The sequence below is a fragment of the Cuculus canorus genome, chromosome 14 (assembly GCF_017976375.1).
Source record: "Cuculus canorus isolate bCucCan1 chromosome 14, bCucCan1.pri, whole genome shotgun sequence".
Lineage (NCBI taxonomy): Eukaryota > Metazoa > Chordata > Aves > Cuculiformes > Cuculidae > Cuculus > Cuculus canorus.
The window spans coordinates 14321473-14334346 of NC_071414.1; the positions used below are offsets into that span (position 1 = coordinate 14321473).

Below are 12874 nucleotides of genomic sequence, written 5' to 3' on the forward strand. Positions count from 1 at the left end.
GAGCTGGGGTTTCACCCTGAGCACAGAGAGGAACAGACGGGACAACTCAACTCCAAACAACTTTGCTGTCTGGCTGCCTTTGACTGGGCAGCTATTCCAGCTGAGTTATGATTTGCAAGATCAAAATACTTAGTGATGTCTGAAGAGACCATCAGATTCAATTTGTCAACAATTTCAGCTGTGGATTTTGCTCGATCAGTCCAGATCTGCTGAACGATAATCACAGCAGAGAGACCAATCTCACATCTCCCACCCCAGCACTTCTCTACCTACTTGAAATATACTTCAGACGTCTCATAACTCTCTACATTCTCTGGATCATGTTCTCCCTCCCCATAAGACAGTCCCAGATGGTAGCAGTGTTAGGAGAGAGGATGGAGGATTGAGGATGCTCCTACCTTCCTCTGCATTCCCTTGAGGCTGGGAAACAGCAGCTTAGGGACTGAACTACCCCTTTGTGAAATGACAGCATTTAACATTCTAATTACAGTAGGCCAAGGTGCCAGGAGGTGCAGAAACCAAGCAGAGAGAGGGTATTCCTCCCTGCTCCCCCCACGCTGTTAGTCCGTGAGAGCCAGAGAACTGACAAACTTGTTGCAGCAGTGCAGGCAGCTGCTGTGAGCATGACTCTGCTGGGAAGGTTGTGATGGGGGCTGAACTGTCGCTGCAAGAAGCCCTCTGGATCTCCAGCCTTGCTTGATTTCTCTGGTCTATCCTTTGGACCCAGGCTGTGCCTCAGCCAGTCTTTCGGGCGGGTGGGACTGCCCACTGGGGAGAGAGGGAGAGGAAGAGACCGATTTGGAAAGATAACGAGGAGGAGGAGAGGCAGCTGGAAACCCAGCCCACCCTTTGGCTTCCTCCTGCCTCCTTCTAAAACCTGCAGATTCCTCCAGCCCGTCCAAGCGCCTGGAGTTTCCTCAGCCCTGCTGCCAGGACTACGAGGTATGGCCCGAGACCTTCGTGTTTGCTTTTGCTGTGCTTCTTCTCCCGGCGTGGCAGCTCCAACAGCCCCCCTCGTGGGCTCCCTGGCCCTGGAGCTGCTCTCCTGGCCCGTGGGGTGCAGCCGGTGCCCAGCAATGCATCCCTTGGGATCACACGGCATCCTCCTTCCCACCCCAACGTTTAGAGACCCTTCTTGACTTTTCTTTCTTCACATCGCAGCATCTCCACTCCTAAACCGAGTCTGTTATTGTATTTCTCTGCCAGACCCTCAGCTTTAATGCTTTAACCTGCCGTGATTTTTCCTCTCTGCCTCCTTTTTTTCCCCTTCTGGGTTTTCAGTCGTGGGATATTTCCTTAGCGAGATTCATGACACCAAAGTATGGGCGCATCCAACCAACCTGCAGAGCGAATCAGGTCTCCTTACCAACCAGTCCCGATGACACCCAGCCTGAGGTGCGTTGATGCAGGTGATGTTTTACTCACCAGAGTATGTAGAGGAAGAACAAAAGAGCTGTTGACTTCATCTCTGCATTTTTTTTTTTTTCCAGTTCAGCTGCTCTTATTTCTCCTAAAAAAAAAACAAAAAACAAACAACCAAAAAAAACCCAAAAACACCAAAGAAAGACACTTGGCTTTTTGTTCCAGGCAGGCTTTGAAACTATTTCAAGTCCTGCTGCCCTGGTTTGCTTAACTCCATCTGATCAACTGTTAGAGAGATGGAGGTTGCAGGACAGAGGGAACAAAGCTTTTTTCTTTTTGCCTTTTTTTTTTTTTAATGTTTTAAGAACTTGGGCTCAGTCAGGCACAATTTTAGGTCCATACAGAAGAGCTGAGGACTTGTTTCCTTTAAAGGCAGCCGCTGTCCTTCCCGTCCCGGTGACGTGCGCGGCAGTCTAACTCTCCTCTTTGTGTCCCTCCTCTGGGAAAGCTCCACTCTGGTGCATCCAGCCAAGAAGAAGAAACCTAAGAGGATGGGGGCTGAACTCCCACCCAAACCTAAAGGCAACTGTTTCAAGTTAGAGTGAAATGGGGGCCACCAGGAAGGTCACTGGTGCTTCCAGCACTCAGTTGCTACCGACTTGGAACAGCCCAAAAACTCAGCAGCCTTCCAGAAGGACACAAACTAAATCACAGCGGTTTGTTAGGGCTGATCAAGCGAGTTTTAAGTGGAAATAAAAGGCTGTCGCGTTCTGCGCAGCAGTTAAAGCCAAGCTATTGTCTGCCACATAGGCAGGAGCTGGGATACGGGCGGTGTCGGGGGGGAAAGACGAGAAATAAACTTTTCAAACTTTTTCAAGCCCCTCCTTCCACAGCTCTCTGCTCTTCCATGACTCAGCCCCAGAGGAATGTCGGCTCCCATGGAAACCTTTTCTGGGTCCTCTGTTCGGAGGGATGTCAGGGCTGTTATCGCTGGAGCGGCTGTGGCAGGGGAGGGTCCAGGGAATGCTTTGAAGATGGTTTGCATTTTTGCTGAATATTTAGCGGACAGTTTCTTCCCTCCCTCTGTGGGGCTGTGTGAGATCAGCTTACTGCATCCCCCGGGAGCCAGAGGGACCGCTGGGGACCGCTTGCACCTGGTACAGAAGTATCCGGGCTGCTTTGGCACTGTCCCACGTCCAAAACAACAAAAGGAAAACCTCAGGCGGGACAGAAAAATACTGTATCTCCTGCCCTTCCAACTGAGGGCTGCCAAGGGCTCATTTGTGAACCGCTGCTTGCAACCCAGGTCTCATCCATGCAGGTGGCACTTATTCTTTGGGGCCTTGGGCAGCCTGCTTTAGTGGGATGTCCTCCTGCCCATGGCAGGAGGGTTGGAACTAGATAATCTTTAAGGTCCCTTCCAACCCTAACTATTCCATGATTTTATGATTCTTGGTATTTATTTAACTGTTTCCCAGCATGGAAGCAATTTGGAACCTAGACAAACTATGACAGCATCAAGGCTGCACGCAACTGGGGTGGCACATGGGCTCTTGCCATCAACGAGCTCTGTAAGATCTGGAGTATTAATTAGTGCAATCACAGCTGCTCAACTCCCTATAAGGTGAAAGAGTTATTACAGTGTTGTTGGTGTAGCCATGTCTTTAGTGACTCTGCATGGACAGATGTGGCAGGAAGATCTTTCCTGTGTTTTCCTGGGAGTGTGTAAGTGTGTGCATGAGCTAAAGGGGATTTCACTTCTATCTAAACCTCTCTTGGCTTTGTGAGCCTGCATACTGCATGCGAGGGGACTGTGCAGGTAGCAAGAGCCAGGCCAGCTTCTCCCCAGCCCTCTGCTCCTTCCCTACTCCCTGGGGACCCAGTGCAGCTGCAGCACATCTGGGCGAGCCAGCACCCCAGCAGCACAGCCCGGACATGCAAGGATCTGTTCGGCAGGGAGCTTTGTGTGGACTCATGCAAACAACTCTAGCTTCAAAACTAATGTTAGCATGGGAATGGCTGGCTGGGTAATGCTCAGAGGGTCTTGCTTGCATAGCAAAGTCAGGGCCAGACGATGGGGCCACTGCCCTCGTATTGTGTGTCTGTGGTGGCCACACTTGGTCACTCATTTGTGCCTTGAAAACTATGGCCCGTGGAGGGGTGTGTAGGCAGAAGCTTTTTCTGGGCTGGTCCTGCCTTTTACATTCAGTCTGAGGTGCTGGGATGTGTCAGACCCTGTGGAGACTTGGAAAAGTAACGAGCAAATGGTGGGTGCAGCAGACCTTGCTGTTCTTGCGTGGCCAGGCTGGAGTGCAGCTGGGGAGCTGAGACACAGAGGGGGGTTTGCCCATCCATTACCCACTCCTGCTCTCACTGCTGGTGATGGGAGGTGGCAGCTGGGTCTTTGGCCGAGGTTAGTGGGTGGAAGCTGGGGTCATCCCAATGGCCCTAGGGAGGAGCTGTCAAACTGGCCAGGCAGAGACTCCTCCCCACGCTAACGTGGCAGCCCTGAAGGGCTTATGTAACCCTGGCCATGGCCAGAGCCACATGGGCCACGCTCCACCATCCATGGAGCCTTCTCCAGAAGCTGCACTCGCCATGTCCTTGTCATGCTCCAGCCCACGAAAGCCCCCAGGCTGAGCAGGAGGAGACAAGAGGGACCAACAGAACCCAGTGACAGAGACTCTCATGGATGCATTAGTGCAGGGTGTTTTGCCTGGCAGGAGAAACTTATGAGGTGCTACCGTATTGCAGGGAGGGTGAAAGAGTTTGCCAGAGTAGCCTGCTTTGAATTTATGGAGGTGCTGAGGGTCAGTCTCAGAGGTTGACAGCCGACTGAACATGAGCCAGCAGTGTGCCCAGGTGGCCAAGAAGGCCAATGGCATCTTGGCTTGTATCAGAAATGGGGTCACCAGCAGGTCCAGGGAGGTTATTCTCCCTCTGTACTCGGCACTGGTGAGACCGCACCTCGAATACTGTGTTCAGTTCTGGGCCCCTCACCACAAGAAGGATGTTGAGGCTCTGGAGCGTGTCCAGAGAAGAGCAACAAAGCTGGTGAGGGGGCTGGAGAACAAGTCTTATGAGGAGCGGCTGAGAGAGCTGGGGTTGTTTAGCCTTGAGAAGAGGAGGCTGAGGGGAGACCTTATTACTCTCTACAACTACCTGAAAGGAGGTTGTGGAGAGGAGGGAGCTGGGCTCTTCTCCCAAGTGACAGGGGACAGGACTAGAGGGAATGGCCTGAAGCTCCGTCAGGGGAGGTTCAGGTTGGATATCAGAAAAAAATTCTTCACAGTAAGAGTCATTGGGTACTGGAACAGGCTGCCCAGGGAGGTGGTCGAGTCGCCTTCCCTGGAGGTGTTTAAGGAACGGGTGGATGAAGTACTTAGGGACATGGTTTAGGGAGTGTTAGGAACGGTTGGACTCGATGATCCAATGGGTCCTTTCCAACCTTGTGTGATTCTGTGATTCTGTGATTCTGTTCTATGGCTCTCTTGTCGCAAAATGCAACAAGCAGCCAGCGCTGAGGGACAGCCTGGGCCATGCTAGAAAGGTGAACCACTGAGAAGGGTTAATGGGAGCCAGCCATAAGACTGTTTACACAGGAACTGAAGTCCCCACTTAGGATGCAATTGCAGTCAAGCATTAGAAAGTCAGTTCAGGACACAAGTCCTGCAGCCCGTGGGTGCCAGCCCTTCTCCACCATCAGCAATCAGGAGGACAGGCCTGAGGAGGGGGTGGTGATCATGGAGGCTTCTCCTGTTTTTATATTCAGCAGCTCATTCTGTGCCCATGATGTGCTGGTTTAGGTAGATTCCTTTAGGAGACAGAAGGGCCTAAATCCCTGCTTGCTAAAATCTCTTTCCTAGTCCTGTTTTCTTCTGCCCAAAATGACCACCTGCTGCACCCCATTGCTCTGCCCCTCGTGCTGCCCTCTGCCACCTGTGGGGCTGCTACAGACCAGTGCCAGGCATTCCCAGCACAGGGCCACTCACAGGGATCCCCCTGAGCCCCTCCAGCTGGGGGATGGATGCTGAGCTCATGGTATGGCCCAGCTGCCAGCTCCAAAAAGCATGCTTTCAGATAGCAGGAACTTGGTAAGTTCACAAGGATGGAGACCAACACCATGGGGCAGGCTCTTCTGCTGGAGCATCTCCACATGCAGGGCTCCTGACCCACTATTTCAAGACTTGGCCACCAGGAATTCAGGAAAGACCATGACTTTGCAAAACAGCCAAGGGCTCACGGACACTGCAATGTCCACTGTGCTCTGTCTCCAGGAGGATGTTGTTTTTCAAGTAAACTTGTTTTCCCATCTCCAGTGCAAGACGCCTCTGCAGAGCTTGTTTGCTCAGACTCTTTCATGTTCTTTCTTCTGCCAAACACAACACTGGCAGCTCGGACTGTCTGCTGGCTCCTAGCAAGCGTGTAATTCCCTGACCCCAGCTTACTCCATGCCCAGACTTTGAAATTCAGGGATTTATGGGTTTGGGGAAATGATCTGAGAGGACCTTGGTTTGGGGTTGGGATCTTCTTAATGCCCTCTGCCACGTGTACATGTACTGCCCTCTCTTCCAGGCTGGGCACTGCTATGTTTCTGCCCACCAGGCATCACTGAACCTTAGAGCATCATCCAAAGCAAATAAGCCCCTTGATTGAAGCCCAGGAGGAGCCTTTACAAGCCAGGGGATAGCAGCAAAGCAGGAGATGGCCAGATTCAACAGTACTTTTCCACCTTCCCTCACAAACCACCCGTCCAGAAGCAAAGGACCAGTGATGTCTCCTGGCAAATGCAGGGAGAGCTCTTGGCAGCTTCCAGAGCAAATAAAGGCAAGGGGAAGGGACAGTGAGTACTGAGTGGGAGAGGAGGGAGCTGCTCAGCTGCAGCCTTGCCAGAGCGACTGGACTTACTCCACCACAGCTGCAGCCTCTCTCCCCACAGGTCCTCTGTCCCACCACAGTGTCCATCCCCACCACCTCGTGCTCCCAGCCCTTCAATGTCCCTGCAAAGCTAACCCTCAGCACCCCAACACCTATTTTGCACGGGCACCCAGCCAGGCCTGAGCGAGGCTCAGACTGGAAGGAGGATTTCAGTCTCTGCATGGCCAAACCTTGCTAAATTAAGAATCATAGCCCAGCCTTGCTGGTGACCTGGCAGCACGGTGTTGGCACAGTTTTATACCCAGAGAGCTAATGTGCATGGGGAGGAAGTGAAAGGATGCTCAGGCAAATTAGATATCCATCCATGCTCGCTGGGAGAGAAGACAACACCTTGTCCAACTCTTTTTGTCCCAGTGAAGCCATCCACCTGCCCAGTCTCAGGGAGCCGGTGGGATGCGATGTCTCAGCCATGCAGGTGGAGCAGAACAGGGTGAGCGGAAGGGAGGCAGCGGAAGCCTTGGCAGAGGCACAAGTCCTCTCACTAGCAGAAGACAAACAAGGGGTGTTTCACTCTACCGGCAGGCGGAAGGGAGCGTGCAGCCCTTGCTGTCAGGAGTGGGATGCTACCAGCATATTAAACAGCCAGCTGAGCTCCTCTCTGCCCTTACACAGAGGGGCTCAATCCTGCCAAACAGGAACCAGGGGGTACAAGGACAGGGCGATCTCACCAGCTGCACTTTCCTTCTGGCTCGCATCGTGGCTGGTGTTAACTGGGCTGCCCAGTTCACTCATCCTACAGAGTCCCTGCAATGGCCCAAGTCAGAAGGGTGCAAAGGGCTCATCCTCCTAGGGCTCATCTCCTGGCAGGACACAACAACAAGGTGTCCTGGATCCCTCAAACACAGTTTTTGGACCTTCAGGTCTAAGCAGGAAAAGATAAAACTACAGCAGAGATCCCAACATTTGGAACTGCTGGGCATGGGGAACTGGTCCCTGATACCTCTAGAGATGTCTGTGTCCATGTGAGAAGAGGTCTTCTATAGGATTTAATTCTCAAGTGCCCTGTCTCACCATCTCTCTCTCTCTCTCTCTCTCTCTCTCTCTCCTACCTCCGCCTTCATTTTTCCTCTGACTGACAACCAAAATGGCAGAGTGTTTCACTGCTTGTATCTGGGACTCATATCAGGGGCTTTTAACGTGAAATATAGGGGGATTTTGGTCCAAAAAAACTCCTGTGAAGGAAAGGGGAGCTGCCATTTTGACTGCAATTTTTCTAAAGTCATCCAGGAAAGCAACAGAAATCTAAACCCCCACCATCCCGTTTTGCAAAATCAAAAGAATTTGTCTTGGAAACTTGATTTGGCTTAATGTTTTGGCTAGAAAAGCCAGCACATGGGGCTGTAACATTGAACAGACAAAGCAGGAAACAAAGAAAACACCCTTTTCTAAGCATTTGACTGCCAGTCATGAGCTCAGCTCGGAGCTGAGTGGCACATGGCAGACTCCTTCCTCATCCCTCCTTTTTCTCTCCTTTATTCAGGGTTTGCTGAAGGATGAGGGCCTGGATTTTTTTCCTTCTCTGCCTGGCAGGCAAAGCCCTGGCAGCTCCGGTAAGTACAGGAGACAATGGAGCCTCTCTGCTGTCGGGGTTGTCGATCTGATGTATCTGATGGAGAGTTTCTTTTATAACAAAGAAACTCCCGAAGTGTGGGGGGTAGTGGGTGGAGAGGAAACCTGTGAGTGGCCCTGTGCCCCTTGGGACTATCCACCCCACAGACTCCAGATGATGGTCCTTTTCCTCTGCAGCAGGAGGCTCTCCCCGATGAGACGGAGGTCATTGAAGACCCCACAACAGAGGTAGGTGACTCTGCCCCTCATCACCCCTTGCAGCACCCAGCCTGAGAAGAGCTTCTCCGAAGCATGGAGGAGCAGGGGGAATGTAGGGTCTGCTCTGCCCCCCAGAAATGGGGCTGAGCTCTTCTTGAGCCTCTACCAGAAACACTGACCTCTTTTGCAGGAGCCTGTGGGTGCTAACCCTGTCCAGGTAGAGGTGGGAGAGTTTGAGGAACCCACTGAAGATGTAGAAGAGATTGTCGCAGAGAGTAAGTCACTCTCCCCCTGCCCTGCAGCAGGCAGACACATCGTCCCTTTCCTGGGTGGGGGATCTTTAGCCACCTCAGACAGTGAGGGACTTCTTTGGGAAGGGCTGGAGCACAAGGATGATGCCTGTCTATATGTGCACTTAAAAGCAAAAGAAAGAGACGCATAACCTCTTTACAGCACGGGATTCTCTGTAACCTTTCAACAAAGGAAAAGCCATTGTATTGTATGGTTACAGAAAGGAGGCGTGGGAGGTAACAAGGGTTTCTGGAAACCCTCACAGCTTCCCAGTGTGGGGAATGATGCTCGGGGCTGTCCCTGGTGAAGTCTCTATCTTCCCTCTGTGCTGAGATGCCCCAGGCAGCTTATGAGAGGTGAGGATGAGGCAGGCTCTGACTTTGCTCCCTGCCCTCTCTCAGATCCCTGCCAGAACCACCACTGCAAGCACGGCAAGGTGTGCGAGGTGGATGACAACAACTCACCCATGTGTGTGTGCCAGGACCCTTCCAGCTGCCCAGCCACTGCTGGTGTCTTCGAGAAGGTGAGGACAGAAGCTGTTTGATGGACCAGAGCAGGAAAGGACCTCATCCGACAGAAATGGTGCAGGAGACAATCAGAGTCAGGGTGGCAGGTCCCCATCTGGCCTCGGCCAGTGGTGAACAAGGAGCTGTTGCTCACCCCAGGAAACAAGTTAAACATCTCATTTGGAGGCTCTCCCTGCTGAATCCCCAGCAAGGCTGGGCTTTGCAGTCCCTGATGGAGCATTTGTCCATCCTGTGCAGGTCTGTGGCACTGACAACAAGACCTACGATTCCTCCTGCCATTTCTTTGCCACCAAGTGCACCTTGGAAGGAACCAAGAAGGGGCACAAGCTGCACCTGGACTACATTGGACCTTGCAAATGTAAGTGGAGCTATTTCTTTAGACAAGGGGACACCTAACCTGAGCACAGCCTATGGGCTGAGGGAGAGCAAAGGTCCAGGCAGATGCAGGGCTGAGGCGGGAGGGTACTGGAGCTGCGTGCCTGTGGCAGTATGTCCAGTTGCTGAGCTGACTACTGTGTATGGTTTCCAGTCATCCCTGCCTGCCTGGACACAGAGCTGACAGAGTTCCCCCTGCGCATGCGGGACTGGCTCAAGAATGTGCTGATCACCCTGTATGAGCGTGATGAGGACAACAACCTGCTGACTGAGAAGCAGAAACTCAAGGTGAGGAGTTGGGGAAGATGCCTGGGAGCTCACCTTACCAACAGAGCCTAACATACATGGGGAGCCCATGCCCAATGACCTGTGGACACTCCCTATAAAGCCCCTCCCAGGTCTTCCCTCGCACCCCATTCCCTAGCTGACAAGGTCTCCCTGGCCTCCCCTACAAACAGGTGAAGAAGATCCATGAGAATGAGAAGCGCCTGGAGGCTGGTGACCACACTGTGGAGCTGCTGGCCCGTGACTTTGAGAAGAACTACAACATGTACATCTTCCCCGTGCATTGGCAGTTCGGGCAGCTGGACCAGCACCCCATCGATGGGTGAGTGTCAGCAAGAGCAGGACAGGGGCCCTTGCCAGGACCTGCCCGCATGAGGACCAGGGAAATTTGGTGGCAGAAGATGTCAAGGCTGGATGTGTGACACAAGTGGGTGGCTGGTGGCAGAGGCACAGGCAAAGTCTTATGAAGGGGCAAATCCAGCACACATCTGGCAGGGGCTGGGATAAACTAAGCTAGAGGAAAGGCAGTTTTGCCTTCTGCAAACAGCAGAAAGAGGGACATCCCTACCAGCCCCAACTGCTCCTATCTCTCTTGGGTGTGGAGTTTCTGTCTTCTCAGATTTACTGTGGTGTGATAGTTCCCTAAAATATCTTAGTCCAAAGGCATTGGGATAACTTCAACAGCTGAAACAGCAGCTGCTGGCTTAGCTGTGAGCTGGATGGGCACGAGAGCTGTCACAAACACACAAAGCCGTGTGGTGGGGGCATTTGGTGAGGACCCCCAGCTGCTGGCTATTTTATGACTAGCACAGCCAGTTGCAAAAGCAGATACCAGTCTTTGACCTACATGACATTCAGTGGTGGATACCGGGAGGGCACTGGGACAGCAGTCAAACCAGACAGATTGCTGAGGCCAGCATCTTGCCCTGTGCTGGCTCCCACGCCTGGCAGAGCATCTCCCCTCCCACGGGAAGACAGCTGGTGGTGGTGGATGGCACACTGAGCATGCGGTCACCTCAACAGGTACCTGTCCCACACTGAGTTGGCCCCACTCCGTGCCCCTCTCATCCCCATGGAGCACTGCACCACCCGCTTCTTCGAGGCTTGTGACTTGGACAACGACAAGTACATCGCTCTGGAGGAGTGGGCCAGCTGCTTCGGCATCAAGGAGCGTAAGTAATGAGTAGGGAAGGAATTGGGTTGGAGGGGACACTGAAAAGCACCCTCAAAGCCCCGACTTGGGATGAAGCAATGCGTTATGGTCAGTTCTGGGGAGGGAAAAGTGGGAGAGAGTGGGGAGGGGAGATTGGAGGAGCAGCGGGACCCTAGCAGCATCTGCCTCCTAACCTTGTCTCTCTTTTCCTTCCACAGAGGACATAGACAAGGATCTTGTGATCTAAACCTCCAGCTTCCTTCTCTGCTGCCAACTTTGTTTTGTTTTAACCTTCCCACTTCCTTTGGTTTTTAAACCGCTTTTGTTTTGTTTTGTTTTTCCCTGGGAACAAGGTGCTAATATAGATCTAAACATATGTAGTAACGGTGCTAAGAGAAATAACAGTCCTCGTTCATAGCCTAATCTATTACCACTAGATTACTCACTCGGCTGTTTTCTCACGCTCTTACCAACCCTTTCTCTCTCTCAATGTGTCTGTGCCATTGACTGACCCTGTTCCTGTCCTAAATATCCACTCCCCTGTTCCTGTCCTAAATATTCACTCTATCTTGGTATTCGCTCTCCGATCAACTTCTCTTAACTTCTTACTAACAGCACGTTCTTGGACACATCAGCATAGTCACAAAGTCCTCTCAGCTGATTCACTGCCCCCGTCACAGACCGCCAGCAAGGGAAAGCAGAGCCAGAGGATGTAGGAGGATTGGACTTTTCGAGCAGAGCAGCTGTGGGTGACATTGTAGTCACCCAGCTCATGGTAGTGGAGATGGAGGGGGATAAGAAAGGCAGAGTGGCAGGATTTCATTCTTTTTTTTTTTTTTTTTAATTCCCAGGGCTTGAATTTAACAATCATTTGGCACAAAAAAAAAAGGGCTAACCAAACAAACAAATAAGAAAACACACAGAATTTAAAATAAATAAAACTAAATGCATCCCATCCTGTAAAATCCCCTTGAAAAATAAAGGTTTGAAAGTGCTACGTGCTTTACCATTACTCATTGTATTGCTGTTGTGTTTTCTGTGCTGCAAAGGGAGACTGGGTGCGGCAGCCTGTTCCCCCAGAGTGCGCGTGGCTGACCTTGTTGTGATTCTGCTGTAGCTGAGATAAAGCTCTTGGCTCCCCCCAGATCACTGTGCCCTTGAGCACTTCCCACCTCTGCCTTGGTTGTGCTTAAATTCCAGCCCTGCTCTCCCAGGGAAGCTGTGTTAGGCTTGGAAGGGACGTTTTTGCCCAGAAAGAGGCGTGCTTGCCACACGCTTAAGGGAAAGACTGTAATGCTTTTTTTCCTGGTTGGGTTTTAAGGGATGAGTGGGAGGGAAGGGAGACAGCATTTGGATTTTGCTTTATAGAGAGGGTCCTGACAGGAGCAAAAGGATGGTTAAGTCTCGCAGGCTGAGAATTCTTTTTACCTCTGAATGTTCCCTGTGCCTCATATTATTAAATTCCTGCCACAGTGTGAGCAACCTGATGAGTCTCTGTAATAAAAGATACTGATTTGAAACACTGACAATAAACAAGCTTGCAATGTTCCTCTGTTTTGCCCCATCCCAATGGGGGCGATGGCACATACATTGCCAGCCTCATACGTGCATTCAAGTTGTAACACAGGCATCCCAGCCCCAAGGGAAGAATCTGGTCCAAGGTAAGCTAAGGTGCTTCTGCCAGTCACCTTCACCTCACTGCACGTGGACTATTGGATGAGCAATGCATGGGCAGACAGAGCCAGAGCGATGGAGGCAGAGAGGGTCAATGCAGCAGCCAGCAAAGACACTCACATGGCTCTAAGGCCCTTGCTTTCACGAGCAACAAAATCCCTGGGAAAGGTGAAAAGGCACAACAGAAAAATAAACACCACCACTCGGATGGGCTAAAAATATCCATGTTGCAAGAACTCTGGTTAAGCTGTGAACTCCCCCTGTAAACAGCCTCTTGTTGGATGTGCTGTAGGAGCTGCAGGGTCAGATCCTGCACCAGCGTCACCCCTGGCTGCAGAGCCCTGGGCAGGTTTCATCCGGGCTGCTCGCTTTGCGGGTGCTTTGCCAAGCTCTTGGAACCCAGTGGGAAAGCTGATGCCCAGAGGGGTCAGATGAAGGTTTTCACCCTTGCCTTGAACCACAGGACCCGTTCCACCCAGCCACGCTGCTCCCCTGAGCCCTC

The 12874-nt window shown here is 52.0% G+C and overlaps 1 protein-coding gene across 1 annotated transcript; it reads left to right on the plus strand.

Annotated features, from left to right (window-relative positions):
* Positions 1 to 792: 792 nt before the first annotated feature.
* On the plus strand, positions 793 to 11689 carry SPARC (secreted protein acidic and cysteine rich). Its single transcript, XM_009561363.2, has 10 exons — positions 793 to 942; positions 7781 to 7850; positions 8047 to 8097; positions 8258 to 8342; positions 8760 to 8881; positions 9123 to 9243; positions 9415 to 9548; positions 9719 to 9867; positions 10569 to 10717; positions 10917 to 11689. The coding sequence occupies exons 2-10, from the start codon at positions 7794 to 7796 to the stop codon at positions 10943 to 10945; spliced, it is 897 nt and encodes a 298-aa protein (XP_009559658.1). The 5' UTR covers positions 793 to 942; positions 7781 to 7793; the 3' UTR covers positions 10946 to 11689.
* The last annotated feature ends 1185 nt before the right edge of the window (positions 11690 to 12874 follow it).